Source organism: Hylobates moloch, unplaced genomic scaffold (assembly GCF_009828535.3).
Source record: "Hylobates moloch isolate HMO894 unplaced genomic scaffold, HMol_V3 SCAFFOLD_3, whole genome shotgun sequence".
NCBI lineage: Eukaryota > Metazoa > Chordata > Mammalia > Primates > Hylobatidae > Hylobates > Hylobates moloch.
In genome coordinates, this window is record NW_026652278.1 from 106,345,261 (window position 1) to 106,362,772 (window position 17,512).

General features: G+C 36.5%; 1 protein-coding gene across 38 annotated transcripts in view; it reads right to left on the reverse strand.

Annotated features, from left to right (window-relative positions):
* CAMK2D (calcium/calmodulin dependent protein kinase II delta) overlaps positions 1-17,245 on the reverse strand; it is a 318,650-nt gene extending 301,405 nt beyond the window's left edge. For 23 of the 38 annotated variants that reach the window (XM_058436692.1, XM_032146153.2, XM_032146236.2 and 20 more), the window contains exons 1-2: positions 16,506-16,686; positions 14,833-14,927 (exon numbers count right to left, since the gene is read on the reverse strand). In XM_058436692.1, the coding sequence (XP_058292675.1) occupies positions 14,833-14,927; positions 16,506-16,570 (160 nt within the window). In that variant the 5' untranslated portion in view covers positions 16,571-16,686. Of the gene's footprint in view, positions 1-14,832; positions 14,928-16,505 lie in introns of all 38 variants that reach the window. The other 15 variants (XM_032146242.2, XM_058436690.1, XM_032146219.2 and 12 more) reach the window with 1 other exon arrangement.
* Between the last annotated feature and the right edge of the window lie 267 nt (positions 17,246-17,512).

Consider the following 17,512-nt stretch of genomic DNA (forward strand, 5'->3'; position numbering starts at 1 on the left):
AATTTTCAAAGGTCTTTTTGATAAGTCAATGTGAATATATTGCGTATACCTCAAATACATATCAATTAATCATCTTCCCTCATCAAAATCAGTTCTTGATTCTCACTTCTCAATTAGTTACATGAAAACTAATTCTCCCCATGACTCAGCTTTGAAACTTCAGTCCTGCCACATCTGTTATTACCTTAAGGTTTCAGAATCTCAGTGTCTCTCATACACTAGGCCAATCCATCCTATTCATTCACTGCTACCAAGTAACATCATAGAGGCTCTCTTCAATGTGTCTCTGGTATACTTAAGAGCACATTCGCAATTTGGTAAACTACCTTTACGTGTTTTTAACCTGTTCTTTCCTGATTTCCCAGATTGTCTATTCTTTGCCCAAATAAACATTTTTGGTTCTTCCCTAAACACTGATACTTTCCTGCATTCCTGTGTCTTTGTCCTTCTTTCTTCCTTCTATGCACTGCCACTTCTGCTTCCTCAATGTTACCTTTCTTGCTTCTGCCATTAAATGTCATCACTAGGCTACACTGAATTCTCATAATACTTTCTTCTGATACTGAAGATACATATATATCTTCTCCATAATTATCTATGTGTGTCTCCTATTCATCAAACCAGTTCGTAAGTTTTTTGTGGGAACTGGTCATATATTATCATCTTCATGTCCCCCACAGCTTACTTTCGACAAGCATAATACAAATAGTTTTTCTCTTCTAATATCTTTTAGATAAAATGCTATCCTCACTTTCTTTCCTCATTAATAGTAGATATAGGCTGTCACATTCCTCAATATTAATGTTAAGCTCCCAAAGGTAATTGCAGAAAATAAGTGATGTAGAGTTTATTTTCTTGGGGATAAAGCAGGATATAAAATGTTTTAAAGATAGAACATTTTTATAGGAATAGGATTTCTGACCCAGAAAGCTGGCCAAATTCCAATCCAGGTACTTCACTCCTCTTCCCCTAATCCTTCTGGGATTTCAGCTGGATAACACTGTCTCCTCCATTCTCTGGCCCAGGAAGGAATATGATGTACCCTACAAAACAGCTGCAACATGCCACACGGGGATGGCAGGCCTTACAGCGGTGGGCACAGGAGTCTCTGAACGTCCCTTACCCACACTCCAGAAGTACTACAGAACTCAATTAGGAAATGTCTGAAGGTCTTTGAATGAAAGATGCTAAATAAGCATTAGTGTGAGTTACAATAATTTTCCAAAGACTCATTTCTCACGCCCTTTCCCTCTTTTATCCCCTAAGCTTGTTATAGAAGGGCTGAATAAATTATTTGCATTCAGGGTGAAGGAGAAATTATCCTCTCAAAGCTAAGTGCTATTTTTAAAATTGACCTTGTGTGTGTGTTCACTGTATATTTCTAATACTGGTATTTCTAAGTTTAGATTTATTTGGTTTGGATTATTTCAAAACATATACCTTAAAACCTTCTGTTTCAAAGTTTGTAGAAGGTCAACAAATATTAACTCAATTTCTATAAATCATTATTATTTTAAAAGTGATCTCAGTGATCCTTTAGCCACCCCTGTTCATGCCTCAGAGCCTCTTTATTATTTTATGTTATTGGGAGATTATGGACATTATGATTATCAGCACTAAATGGAGGATACAGTGTTGCAGGTAACCCAATAATTGGTTCTCTGTCAATACAAGACAGTATATGTTTGTTTCTTTCAAACGGACTTTTTAAAAGTTAACAATTAAATCTTGTTTTCCCTTTTCCTGGTCACACAGATGCATTGGGTGAAGGGGGCAAAGTCAACCCAAGGAAATTTTTCCCAAAAATAACTTCAAAAGTTACAGAAAAGTAGGTCTCAATCCTATCTATAGGAGGTAAATAGTTCTCGTTGACAGCTTTTATTTTTCTTTCTCTTATTCTATTAGAATGAAAAATGGCCTGAAATCAGGAGATCTACATTTAAGGAACAGGAGTGACTCTGATACTAAAATTCTACTTGAGGTCTGGAATTAGGATTTTTCCCAACCTGCTTTCTAATGATTCTACCAACCCTGAGGCACTATTTTTGAAGTCAATAGGCTTTCTGCTCTACTCCCAAAGTTCCTACATCAACCAAAAAAAAAAAAAAAAATCTACCATTAATAATATATATATACATTGAGTAAAACAATGATCCTTTTTACCCCCTTTAAACTACAAGGCAAGCAGTCCTCAAAACTAATAAAAATAGCAAAATCTTACATATTAATTTTTTTTACTGTTGCTAAAATTCTTCTAAAAACAGGGAAAAAATTGCATGGCTGGGCCTTGCTAGGGAGACTAAATATTTAAATCGAAGTTGTCTTCTAAGTGAATGGAAGATTGCTTCATTATTTAAATCATGGGCATAAAGAAGTGACTACTTCCCTACTACCAGCTTATGCCAAATTATAAACTATATCACAGAATTAATCTAACAGAATTTTGAACTTTTTAAAAAAAAAAAAAACATTCAATAGTTAGGAAAAGCGTATGCAAATCTTACTGCTAAAAGTTCTAGGTCCTCAAATGTGTATTCATTAATCATAAGATGATATCATTTGGGAATCATTTTATTCCTTTATGTATTCAATAAATACCTGTGGTGGGTGCCAAACACTACTCTTGACAATAGGCATTCAAGCAGTTAATAATGTCAGTACCATTTTTAGATCTCTTAGTTTTGGATTTGAGCAGAAACCTATGAACTTTTTTTAAAGTCATTACTCCATATTGCAACTATAAGAACTACATTTTCTTATTTATAAATACAAACTGGATTGTCTACTGCACTTCTAAAGTACTAGCTGGTTTTTTTAAAAAAATTCTAATTATCCTCCCGTCCTTTATTCTCTACTTAGTCACTCTTAATTTTTTTGTATTGCCCCAAGGCTCACTAAAACAAAATATGAGGTAGGTAAGAGGTTAATTATTCCTCTCTTATCACCTGTTCATTTCAAATAACTCAGTGTTGTAAAATTCTACAATCTGCCTTATTTAAGAACCTCCAACAGCTCTTGCCATACTTAATGATTCATTGGAAGAAAAAACTCCCATTCTTTTCACCCGTTTTTGCATGTTTCATGAAACTCTATACCTGATAAGTCGATCACCAAGAGTTAGAAAGTGCTTATCTCAAGTTCAGTCTTTATTGGTATGTTCCAATATTCTGGCTTCTCATGAGTATTTTTTCAACATATACTTTGAACTTGTTTTTTTTTCCTACCTATCTCTCAGTTCAAAACTGATTCTTTTGGAAACCCAGTTCAAACATCAGCTCCTCTAGGAGGTTTTCCCTGACCTCTCATCAACCCAACAGTTATCTCCTACACCTCAGAACCCAGTAAACACTCCCATTGTTAGATTTATCAACCTGAATGGTAATTTTACTTGACTTTACATCTGTTCACCTTGAAAGGAGGGACTTTTGCCCTTTGTACCTTCATTTATCCAGCACCTAGCAGAGGACCAGAACATGGTGAATAAGCATTTTTTATCAAATTGAAATTGGAATTTAGAATCACGCTCCTTAAAATTCAATTTCTAGCTCGCATACTTTGTCATTGGTGGAAACATACAAAATTTACAGGAAGTAATTAGGCAAGAATAATTTTGATGATATTTAATCCTCTAACCCATTAATTCTCCTCTATGAATATTTCCTAAGAAACTAATCAGAACTATAAAAAAGTAATACAAAAGAATGTTTATAATAGTGCCAGTCATCATGGCAAAAAGCAAAAATTAAAAAAAATTACTAGGAATACCAAAATAATTAATTGGTGTTCTAGTCACTTAGTGAAGTATAATTCACTTATTAAGAATTCAAAAGATTTGCAGTACATAGGGAAATTTTATAATTTTAAGTAAAAAAGCAGGACCCAAAATTGTAATATTTTAGTCCAGTATTCTGAAGAAAAAGAAAGTGACAAAATGTTAACAGTGCTTGTTTGGGGGAAATGAACTACAAATGTGTCTTTCCCTCATTCTATTTTTCCGTATTTCCCCAAATTCTGTAATTAGAATATATATATTTTATGATACGATTATTTTAAAATGTATTTATACAAAATTGTAATAAAGATTTATTTCAGAGTTATGTCTGAAGTTTGTAATTCTCTCTATACCTAACAAATATTAATATTTAGTATTAAAGCATATAAAATTCACTTTATCAAAGTAATAAAATATTCATCATGGATACAATTTCTACAAAACTGCCAAAATGTACACCTGAACTAACTCCCCAAATCACTATTGCCACTATGATTAAAGCCTTTAAGTCATCATTTAAAAATATGATAGGAATACTTTTATGAAAAGAATATTTTCTCATATGTAATAGCTATAAATAGAATGTAATATATAATATGAAATATATTAGAATAGATATTAGAGATATGTCTCTAATTTAGTATATATATTAGCATTGTAAAGCTATAGAATTACGAACCACCACCCCCTGCCCCCGCCCGCCCAGTGTCTTGCAACATATCACACAAGAAATTTCCTTGAGGAGGGAACATAAGTAAGTGCTTTTCAACATGCATTCTGTTTAAAGAACCTTCCAATACAGAAACAAGTACACTCTCCCTCACCAAATTTCTCAACTGACAGACACAGCAGTTGAAACAGCTGGCCTCTAACTGCCTTTACTAAAAAAATCAAATATCCTCTAAGCTAATAACATCCATGATATGTATATCTAAAATTCTATAAAGTATCACCATACTGTTTAAAGATGAGCTTTGTCCAAAAATAAATGAAAAAGTAATCAGATACCTCTGTAGAATGGATCAAAATTTTTTTAAACTCAAACATGTTAAAATAATTTAATCATGACATGAGACTGGAATTATTAAAGTGGTGCTGATGGACACACAAACCATGAAAATGTTAGCCCTCATTAATGAGCCACTTTATAATACATGGTTTAAAAAAAGAGCAGCAATAAGAATTTGCAAGTAGTTGCTCAAAAAGAAAATGCTGAATTATACAAAACTCTTTCCAATAAAGCAGAATTTGTCATGACAGAACTTATGAAATAATTTGTGAATTAGAAATTAATTTATAGAGTTACTGTATGCTATTTGACATGAAGTCTTAGTCAATTTTCATTTACTTTGCCAGTCATAAGTTTCTCTTTGAAGCATGTCTATTTCAAGACACAGAATCTTATTTGGTCATGCAATTATTTGTCCACTTATCCAACAAACATTTACAAATATCTGCAATATTAACTACTGTGCCAGGCGCAGACTGAAAGATAAACTAAGAAATGTCACAAAATGCCTGAAGGCCACAACATGTATGACTGCAATACAAGGGGAGAAATCTGGCAAGCTCCATAAGATATGAAATATCTATTCAAAGGACAAAGGAGACAACAATCTCTCTGGCTAGAGAAAGTAAGGAGAGGTGGGGGAAGAAGTTAGAGACCATGGAGGAGGCAGGACCTGCACTGGATCTTAAAGGAGAGAGTACTGCAACAGTACCAGGTGTACTCACTCCATCAGGAAGATGGAGCAGGAACTTTTTCCTTCCCTGTGAACAGATTGCTTACTCCCTTCTCTAGCAGGCTCACCTAATTTGTTCAAAACACAACCTCACACATCAATCTTTTCAGGAAATCTGTGAGAACAACCTCCCCGAGCCTGTCTCTGCATGCTCTCAAAGGCCCTGTGCACGCGTCTATCACAGCCCTTTCACTCTACTAAATGCCAGGCTGTCATCCACACTCACAGGCTAGGAAATACTTCAGGAAGGAATGTCTGTCTTTCACCTCTGTATCTCTAAAACTTATCAAGTTGCCCAGCAAAGCGAGTGCTAAAAGATCTAATGATGAGCTAAATAAACGAATAAAAAATGTGCACCTATTATCTACCAAACCCATTTAGGAGGCTATCTAAAAGAGTTGAAGTAGCCAGGCACAGTGAGTAGCTCACGCCTGTAATCCCAGGACTTTGAGAGCCTGAGATAGGGGGATTGCCTTACAGCCAGGAGTTCAAGACCAACCAGCCTGGGGAACACAGAGACACCCTATCTTTACAAAAAATAAAAACAAACAACTACTTGGGCGTGGTGCCACATGACTGTAGTTCCAGCTACTCAGGAGGCTGAGGCAGGAGGATCACTTGAGCCCAGGCATTGGAGGCTGCAGTAAGCTAGGTTCTCACAAATGCACTAGAGCCTGGGTAACAGAGAAACTGTGTCTCAAAACACAAAACAAAGAGTTGAAGCAAAAAAAAAAGAGAGTTCAAATTGGGATGGTGAAAAGGAAGAAATGAAAAAGGTGTTGAGATGGGATAAGAAAAAAATCAGGCATGCTTGAAAGCTTAGGAAAATTATTGTGCCATTCACAGAGGGGGAAAGTTGATGAGTCTACTGGGAATATGCCGAGTTTGGGGCTGTATTACTAACAAATAACCCTCAGCAGAAATTCAAATTATCCAGAACATTGCCTCAGAAAAATGCAAAAGTACTTATTTCCTCAACAAAACATCAAATTTTAATTTAAACACTAATAGCATAATTTGGCATATATCAACTATCCACAATTTCTTTATAAAACAGAAAATTTTGATAAATTTTCACTTACTATATTTACATTTAATAAGTTACTTTTATATAAGTTATTCATGCTTTATTTCAATGTGTATACATTATCATTAATAAAATTTCGGCCAGGTGCAGCGGCTCACGCCTGTAATCCCAGCACTTTGGAAGGCCTAAGTGGGTGGATCACAAGGTCCGGTGTTCAAGACCAGCCTGACCAACATGGTGAAATCCCGCCTCTACAAAAAATGCAAAAATTAGCCAGGCATGGTGGCACGCACCTGTAATCCCAGCTACTCAGGAGGCTGAGGCAGGAGAATCGCTTGAACCTGGGAGGCGGAGGTTGCAGTGAGCCGAGATAGCACCACTGCACTCCAGTTGGGTGACAGAGCGAGACTCTGTCTCAAAATAAATAAATAAATAAACAATTTAAAAAAAAATTTTATCAGACATAGGAAGAAAATAATTTCTTGTTACTAAAAAAATTCCAAATAAATTAAGCATTGCCTATATTTAAGAGAGAGGGTAAATTTATACACTAATATATGAGAAGTAATGCATTTTATTCCATGAGTTTACACATATACCACACAAAATAAAATAAAATACAATTTACCTAGAAAATGGCTACATATATTTATTCCATGAATGACTGACTGGCCCACTGAGATCAGCCAGTTAATTAAAAAACCCCAGGGTATGAAGAAATAAAAAGAGGTTTCTCTCCTAAAAAAGTTAGGGATAGTGATTAGCTCTTGGGGAGATACAAAGGACAGGGATCAACAAAAAGCACACAGGTAGCTTCAAAAGTAGGGAGAATGTTCTAATTATTGAGTAGAGGCTTATTGGGTGCTTATTGTTATAAAATTAAATATATATGATATAATTATATATATCAAATTGTATGCAATAAAACTTTTAACATTCCTATGTAATCAATCTAACTAAAGGAAAATAGGAAACCTATTGTAAAACAATTAACTGTATATAAATATTATATCACAATACTTTCTGTGTACCTTTATACTACTTGCTGCACCTAAGTTATTTTTCCAACAAATATAGAACTTGACAATTTTATATTTTTCTTTAAATTGCCACATTTTTGTAAGAATTTGCTACATATGGGCGCGGTGGCTCACGCTTGTAATCCCAGCACTTTGGGAGGCCGAGGCGGGCGGATCACGAGGTCAGGAGATCGAGACCACGATGAAACCCCGTCTCTACTAAAAATACAAAAAATTAGCCGGGCATGGTGGCGGGCGCCTGTAGTCCCAGCTACTCGGAGAGGCTGAGGCAGGAGAATGGCGTGAACCCGGGAGGCGGAGCTTGCATTGAGCCGAGATTGCGCCACTGCACTCCAGCCTGGGTGACAGAGGGAGACTCCGTCTCAAAAAAAAAGAATTTGCTACATACAACAATGTTGTTCAAAACGAAACTACAAAACAACAAAAATTTGTCTTCCATTGTTCACTGGTTAAACAAGATGAACCAGAAGAGTAGAACAGCTTTCTGAGTAGGTTTCTCTGGGCTTCAGTTAAGGGCTGAGTTTTTGTTTGCAGTGACAACTGAATCATTTAGAAGAAGTAATCCTAGAAACTTACTGTATAGTGAGATATTTTTAATCAGTTAATGAATCAAGTTTACCAAAACACTGAACTCCTCTTTAACCATTTTCCTACCATTTTATAATAATAACATTTTTCACTATATTGTTTTCCTTCCAGAAGACAGCATGGAGGGACTGTCTGAAACTTCACTTTGATCTTGTTACAGTAGCATTTAAAAGACTATCTTCTCTCACAGGTTGGAACTCTAAATGTATTTTCCCAAAGAAATACTCAATTCCCCACACTGCAATGGGAAGATAAAATGTAAGGCATAGTGCTTTGTATGAAGGACTCTGAAGTCTGTAAGATCAGTTAAGCACACACAGGTAAATACAGAGAAGTTAAGTTCTCTCTAACAGCAATTAACAGGAGGTGACAGTGGAAAGAGTCAGAATTTACAGTCAGAGAAAACCAGATTGAAATCCTGACTCTTAGCACTTACTAATTTTGAGGACTTATACAAGAGCCTCAGTATACTTTTTTAAAATGGACATAATATTGTTCTAGGAGGCTGCAGTGTGGATTAAATAAAACAAACTATCTTGTAAATATATACCTATTGTCTCATAGAAGGGGCTCTTCAAATAATGGCTATTAATATTTATATCTTTCTAAATTATTATTAATGATGAAGATGGCATTATTGATTTTGGTAGTAATAAACATAGTTCTAAGGAGTTAAAATGAGACTGTTAACACCAGAAAAGGGGGTCAGGTAACTAAAAAAATCAATGATGTCATTGTGTCATTGTGTGTAATTACAATGATAGTTAAGAGATTTAAAAACAAAACCAAACAAACTTAACAAAAAAGCTGCCCTCTCTCCTCTTCAAACCTACCAATATCCCTGTGCTACAGTAAGAGAAGTTATGGCAGATGAAAGGTCTATGATTTCTCCTTAAGTATTGCTAAATCTCTCTCAACTGGAATTAGAGGAATTTTGTCACTTAAGAAACAGCCTACTTCATTTAAAATAATTTTATTCTAAAAATAACTGTATACTGATAATTACAACAAATTTACCATATGAATAACATAACATTTTGTTATAATTAGATATTTAAACTACTTTGAGCAACTTCCCCAAATCATTTATTTAGACTATTTTTTTTTTGGTTGGGTGGGGGTGGGGTGGTACTTAAGCCCCATCTACATTATAGCTTTCAGAATTTCTTTAAATCAATACTATATGAAAGCCTTTCTTTATCTCCCTGGGCAGAAATAATCTTGTCCTCCTTTAAAAGCCCATAGTACTTTATTCATGCTTGAATTGTAATGCCATTTATGTCTTCTATTATGTCTATTTAGGTAGATAGCCTTTATTTTTCCTAATACTGTCCACTAAAATCATTTAATATTTATTAAATAAACACATAAAATAAAGACATGTGAATATGCTTAATGATCTATAAAGTGATTTGAAATATAAAGATATGTTTTAGAGTTAAAATATTGCTAATACTCCATTTAATGCATTGCAGTGTAGTTTACTAAAAATACTATTGTAACTTAAAATCTTTAACACAGCCTCTATGTAAATAATCATTAATTGCCAATGATTTATTAAAACACTGCATACATTATACCCCAATAAATGGGGAAGACTGATGTTAAGAAATATACCAACCCAGCCCTAGAAATACTATGAGTCAAACTCAGTATAAGCCCAAGGAAAAGACTTTAAAAATAAATTAAAATTCTAGTTAACAAAAAAGTTAGATGCCCAAGAAAAGCCCAGTTCATATAAGATTTCTAGTAATTCGTGATTATTACCATTAAAAAGATCCATAAAAGGTGATGTACTGCTAAATTTTAATTTTTATATTGTTTATTCAACGTTTCAATGGAAATGAGAAGTATTAATCTAATTGTCTAAACAAAGTTCTCACACAATCATGTAGAGGTTTACACTAGTTATTAATATCACAGTATGGCACCTGACAACCACTTTCTTTATTAAGTTTTCTTCATTTAATGAAATACAGAAAAGAATTCTATTATTTCCTGGAAGTGTGGATACACTTTTTTTTATTATTTGTATCACCTAACTAGTTCTGAATAGCAGTAATGTTTTCATTCAACGAAAGAAGAAAATGAATGTTTAATATCAAGACTATAGAAGAATGTAAATACAACTAAACATAAGTAAAGGATACAAAATAATAAGGATGACACATGCCACTTCTGGGTCCATAACTGAAGAGTTGTGGAGATTCCATGTACAAATATAAAAATGATTTACTAATTTTTTTCTTAAAACATTGTTCTTGCCAAGAAACCTTCAAATTTTAATTTGTCCAAATTGTTCCAGTTTGCCAAATCAATAATGTATAATCAGAACTTAATCCATCTACATAGTCTCAGTTCTACTTCCAATTCAAGACAAGTAACCATGAAGTTGAGAAATTACGGTACTTTCTTGACTGCCTGGATGCCAAAAATAAAAGTAGCAAGAATTAGTTTTTAACATCCCTTTTATAACATCAAAAAAGGTTACTTAGGGATATATATATCCGGATATATATATATATACACACACACACACACACACACACACAAAACATTAAGATTTTATAGATGAGGCCTAATTTTGTATATATGGTCAAGTAGTTTTATAAAGTCCTGATTTATGTACTACTAACATCACCAATTTAGGAATTAATAAAACTAGTAAAATCAAAGAATATCAAAATGGCTTAACTGATTAAGCCTGAAGTTTTACAGAAATATAAAATGAAATCCCTTTTAACTTTAGCAATGGAGTAGAGGTAAAATATACTTGTAATAACTTATTTTTTAACCCTATACTATATTATGTTTTACAAAAACAGTGACTGTGACACATCAGAATCTATATAACAGTCAAATGGTTTCTAACGATCAAGAAATACACTGGGAGATGAATGTCAAGAAGCCATTACTTCCACATAAAATATTTTACCACCACGAGGCTTTGAAATGCAAAATAAATCACAGGTACTATTTCTAAAGATATGTGCCATCAGAACCATCAGTCCACTGGATTCTGAACTGCAGTCACAGCTCTTCTTGGACTTTATATAATTTGATAACAGTGTACAGTTCTAAACATGTATAAATAAACAGAATATCAAAGCAGCAGAAAAAAATTGGCTTTTGTTAAGTACTAACCTAACTGTGTTTGGGATTAAAATGGTGTAATTTCTAATTCTCATGGTGAAAATATAAGGCAAAAATTCTATTATCACTATCCAACATTTACTAAGTATGCCCTCAATGCCCATCTAACAAAAACTTTTTAGAAGATAGAAATTACATATAAAATATAAGATGCTTGAGATGCTTCCATACTACTTTTTATTTTCAAAATAAGCCAAATTATATATGAGTGTACTCATCTACATGCTCAGTATAATGAATGTTCTATGCATGCACATGCTAACACAAAAGGTAAGAAATTCTTCAATTGACTCGGAGTTCCCCAAATATGGTATGTATGACTAACAGCTGAGAGGAAATACAACTGAAACTGTCTGCTGGAAATCCATTAAAATCCAGGCACAGAAAAATGCCTGGTTGACAGTATAGTTGGATGTGCAAATTTATGCAGGAATGTAGCCAAATTTTTGGCAATTCCCTCATGGTCTTAGATTTATTAACAATAGCCCTTTCTTTTTCAGTTGTAATGTTATATTTAAAGAACATTAGTGGAGTTGGAGGACCTGCCTGGTCTTTAAAACAAATAGACTAAAGGCTTGGGTATACAGAGTCATGGAATTTCAAATACAAACAAAAATTTGCACAAAGAAAGTATGCTACACAAAAGCTTCCATATGCAACTCTCAAAAATCAGTACCTTAGAAAAAACAAGCATACTATTTTGCAATTCTTTCTACATTTACCTTTGAATATATTATTTTAAAAATTTTTCTGCAAAAATGATTTGTATCATTACTTTCTCTGAAATGAGTGTTATTAAAAGAATTCATACGTTAAGATATATCCTCTTAATATACTACTTCACAGATTTATTTTCAGTATTTGCTTGTTGTTAGGAGTAAATTAAGTACTCAACTCTTACAAGTCATTTAACAACCACATTTGATTCTCATTACTCTGTACTGAGCCCCTACTATGCTCTCAATTCTGTGGAATGTTATATCAAAAATGAAAGCATAGTATTTTTTTCTTCAAGAGTTTATAATTCAATATGAGTACAAGTTAAACAAATGTATTCATTCAAAGGCACAAATATTCTACAACCAGCTCTGATTAGTGTGACAACATAAAATAAAATTGTTGACCATTTTGAAGGAAAAGTTCTGTAATTTTTCAGGAGAACAATAATAAGAGGTAAAATTGACACAATACTTTGCAGTTTAAGAAGTGATTCTCATTGAATTTCCTGAATCCTCAGAACACCCCATGAGACTCCATGAGTATGATTTCCCGTTTTACTGATGAAGAACCTGATATCCAGAAAAGGAAAGAGACGAAACCAAATTTATGCCTAAGTAGTAGAGCGAAGATTCAAACGTAGTTCTCACAGCTAAATCAAGGCTGCCACTGGATTTATAAGTTCTTTCATAAAATTAATCTAATTTGATCATTATGACAACTTTATTAGATAATAATAGCAGATAATATTCATTGACTGCATATAGTGGGAAGGTGCTGTTGTTCTATGCTATGTTAATTCATTCACTCCACACAAAACCCTATGAGGAAGGGTTCTGTTATTACTCCTATTTTACAGATGAAGAAACTGAGGCTCAGAGAAACAAGTTAACGTGCTCAAGATCACACAGCCAGTAGGTATGGGCTTAAACTCAGAGCTTCTGGTTGCAGCATTAATAATGTTCTTCACCACCAGCTCACTCTTAGGTAGGTTAACATACAACAGGTTAAGAAACTTACCCAAAGTCACAAGGAAAAAAAATTGCAGAGAATGGGCAAGAATAATGTCTCCTAACTCTTCACCCTAGTTCCTTTTCCTAAGTAGAATAATTAAAATCATTACATCCAGAAGGGGTAAAAAGCTTTGGGATGTGTAGGTAGTTCTTTGAAGCAGAATATGAGCAAGTAAGGAACAATGGTGAAGTAGCAAGGAGAAAAGATTCCATCAGGCCAAAGAAGGCTTCTTTTCCACAGATTGAAGGGAAAAGAGAGTAAAATGTATGTGATCAGGGCTAAGTATATTTGTTATTCTGATTTAGGGAGGACAAATTCAGACCAGTGAAGAGGGATGGCTCTAATTAAGAAAGTTAGTAAAAGTGAAGCACTACACTGATTTGTTTTGAAAGAAACACCACCAAAAATCTTGGAATAGGTATTGTAATGCTTTCAAAAGAAATAATACCCCCACCACAGCCAAAAGTATCTAGCACACAGAAGGAAATAAGAGAAGCACTGAAAGATTCTAACTATACATTTTCATTTTTATAAATTAAAATGTCACTTATAGTTTAGCAATTCCTTTTCATTGTTAAAACCTTCCTGTGGAGTAGAGACTAAGAGAACATAATTAACATAATATTCTTGTCATTAGTTTTCATACCATGATTCTATGGTGCTGGTTACTTTATAGATCTTTCTCAGAATCATGTCAAAATCAGGTGAAGGAAATTAAAACATCCCATGTGAATGGATAAACTAAAATACCAACCTAAACCTAAAGTGCATGTTAAAAGTAGAATTTGCAATAAATATGGAAAAACTAATCATGGCAGAGACCAAAAGCAATGATGCCAGGATTTTGGTAAGAAGCACTTTTGAAAAGACATATTAAATGAGGAAAACTAAACCTAATGGAATTTCTTCTCTCATTACTTAAAATAAACCAGGTCACTGAGATGAGCTTACACTATGGTATTTTGTTCATTTTCATTTCATTTTTATTTCATCAAACCATAAATTCCCATGGAAATACCTCAGACACGTGCCCACAATAATTGGAATGCCTAACATTTCAGCATAAGTACTTTTGCATGAGTTCAACTAAATAAAAAGAATGCAGTGAAAGCCCTCCAAGTTCTTTGGTTATGTCAACAGCTATTTTACGAGTATGAATTATCTCTGTAGCTATAAACTACATGTGTAAAATACATTACATGAGTCTGTGTGAAGCCTTAACGCGAAGACCAAGGTCTGAGCTGCACACAGAAACATCAAAATAAAACTAAACTTCCTAGAATATAGCAATCATAAATTTTTTTCTTACCGAAGCTATTACTGTTAAATATACCTTGATGAATTAAGTTCAAGTGTAACTACAATTGAAATATATGATTCAACTGAGCTATGACCTATTTTCCTCTCAAAAGCAAAAGAGAATTATGACAGTTGTGAGACTTATATTTTTCCATTCCATGGTCTAAAAGTTATTTCATACTTAAACGATAAGAAAAATGCACCTGACATTTATTTGCTTTAAAATATAGTTATTCATGCTATTGCTCATAGGACAGATAGAATTTTAATAGCAATGTATCAAATAATAATTATATCTTTCCATTTATTTTTAAGCTGTACAGACCAAGAAGCATTCAGGAAGAAAATCATCTCAATATGTAATATGATACCTAAGTCTAAAATTCAGTTATAACTACATGATATATTTACATACAACAGAACCTATATTCAACATGACAAATACAAAATTAACCAATATATGTGGTTGAAAATACCCACCCCTAGCAGAAAGCTTTTTGGTGTTGATAATTTTGGCAGCATATTCTTGTCCAGTAGGAATTTTCATGCATCTTCTCACCACTGAGAATGCCCCCCTAGAAACCAATAATTAGCAGGTTATTAATATAACAGATATAATATTTCATTAAAAATTTATAAAATCTGAGCATTTTTATTGATTTTAGTGGATTGCCAGTGAAGTACAGTAATATCCAGTAAATGAACAATTCTTCCTGGAAACTCACACTTTCTTTAATGTTGAAGAATAAAAGACATTTAACTGGGAGCACACATTATTATCAACAAAATGAAAGGAACTGCCAATTATGACCGCTCTTGTTTGCACAAGAAATTTGAAAACATTTTACAGTTCACACTCAAAGCACCAAATGCTCTGAGAAAAACCCTGCACAGAACAGAGCAGACAAGGAGCAGCAAAAAAATCTGCTGCCTACTTATTTTGGTAGGAAACAAAAAATTAATGTGGTTCCAAGTAAGTAAACATGAAGATTATTTTCATTAAAATATAATCTTGAGCACATTAGTGTGGTTTAACAAATCCTGGTATGGTGATTTCTCTATGCCTTGTTTTGGACTGGGGGAGGGGAGAGATTTGAATTAAGCTGCTCTTCCGACATATTCTCCATGTTTTAACACCAGACAATATATACATATGTAATTTTTATTACTTTAAAAAATATTTACCTTTCCTTTAATTACAGTATAAACCAACAACATACATATAAACGCACTCCTTTCATAAAAGTAACAGTCGAAACTAGTGAAAGAGGAACTGGGTTTGGGTTCGATGCTACAAAAATCAGCATTCACGGCTCGGCCCCTAGGTCCCTTTGCATAAGTCCTCAGTAGGTCTTCTGCCTCCTGCCCTAACATCTCCAAGTAGTTCTGCCAGTCGGGTGAAGGAGGTGGTTTTACACAATGCTAGGCTACTCTTAAGAGCGCTCTCAGTCTCCAGAGGGCTTTTCCGCTGCCTGTGTAAATAAATCCTCCCAGAGAACGCAAAGATGCACACGTAAATCCTAGGAAGACTGATGGTGAGCGGTAATCTGGTGCAAAGAATAACACTGGATATAGGGCAAGGGGTTGGGTTCTGTTGGGTGGCCCTTTTCCTGGACAGAACTACTGGATGCGAAATAGACTCTATGCCAAGTTGAACTTTCGGCATCAATAAATATGGCACCGTCTGAGGCTCTGAGTTCTCATCAGTACGTGGGTCATACGGCCGACACGCCGGCTAACCAGGAGGCATCTCTATTTACAGAAAACATGATCTATGTTGCATTTTACATGGGTTCTAATTTCCTATCCAAACACACATTACACACAGGCGCGCGCGCACACTTCTCAGGATGACAGCTACAACTGCAGAGATCGTAAATACACTAAGTCTCTCAGTGCAGGAGGGTGGGGGACCGGGAGAAGGTGGGCTAGGGACCACCAAAATGAGCCACAGTTGGGGTAAGGGTCCTACCCCTTCTGTGCTCCCTCCCCTTATTAAGACAGCACCTTCCCCAGAGCTGACAAACCAGGGGCCCTCCTCCCACTCCTCTCCCAAACTCCCTCGCCCCAAGACGGAGGCCGGTGGGTCGGGGGCAACGCGACCCGCCCTCAGCTGGAAAGGGGATATGCGGATGCCGGGCAAAAGTGCTTACTTTCCAAGCTCCTCGAAAAGCTGATACTCGTCCGTGAACCTGGTGCAGGTTGTGGTCGAAGCCATCCTCGGTCCGGGCTGTGCCCTGGCTGGGAGCGCGACGGACCTGAAGCGAGCAGACGCGCGGCTAACCCCGGGACTGGCCCCGCGGCGCTGTCACCCAGGGCCGCCCTTACTTTCCTGGTCCGAAAGTAGCTCGCCCGCGAAGGAGTGTGCTCAGGGGCGGGGCGGGGCGGGAGGGGAGATGACCAGAAAGGGTGGCGTGGGGTCTCCTCCCCACGGTCCGCCGATCCTCCTCCTCCTGCGGGCCTCGCTTCCTTCTTCTCCACTGGACGCTCCACCCGCCCCTTTTCCAGTCCCTGTCCCCAAATGCACGGGGTAAAGTACTCAAGAAGAGGGGGCCGGGAAATGGAAAAACAGCCGGGTACGGGGCGAGTGGCAAGCAGTTGCGAAACGATCCGCACTGGAGCAGGAGGGGTAGAAGCAGAGGGGAGGGAGTCCGAGGGGGCGGAGGTCGAGTGCAGCGGGGCCGAGGCCGCGGAGCCCAGAGCGGACAGCCTGAGCCCAGCGGCAGCTGTCAGCAGGCTCAGGCGCGGGGCGCGCCGGGGCTCCGGCGAGCGTGCGCACCCGAGGCCGGCTTCCCTCCGGCAGGCAGCAGCGGCTCCGGCGAAGCGAGGCACCTTGGCGGCCTCGCGCTGCTCACGAGCCCGCGCGGCTTCAAGACGGCGCGGCGAGAGAAAGAGCGCTCGGCTCAGGCGAAGCCTCTTCTGCCGTCCCCAGGCCTCCGTCTCCTCCCCTGGCGCCTCCTCCCGCTGCTCCCTCCGCCCCAGCACCCCCTCCCTGGCGAAGCCCCCTCCTCGCTGGTCCCACACCTCCCTCTAGCGACTCCAAGCCTGTCCCTTCGTGGATCTCTCGCTCTCCCTCCTTTGGTTGCACACACGAGCACACCAGTCTAGGGAGAAACCAGGTGGGTGGAGGAGGATATGCGGGGGAGAAGACTGGAGGTCT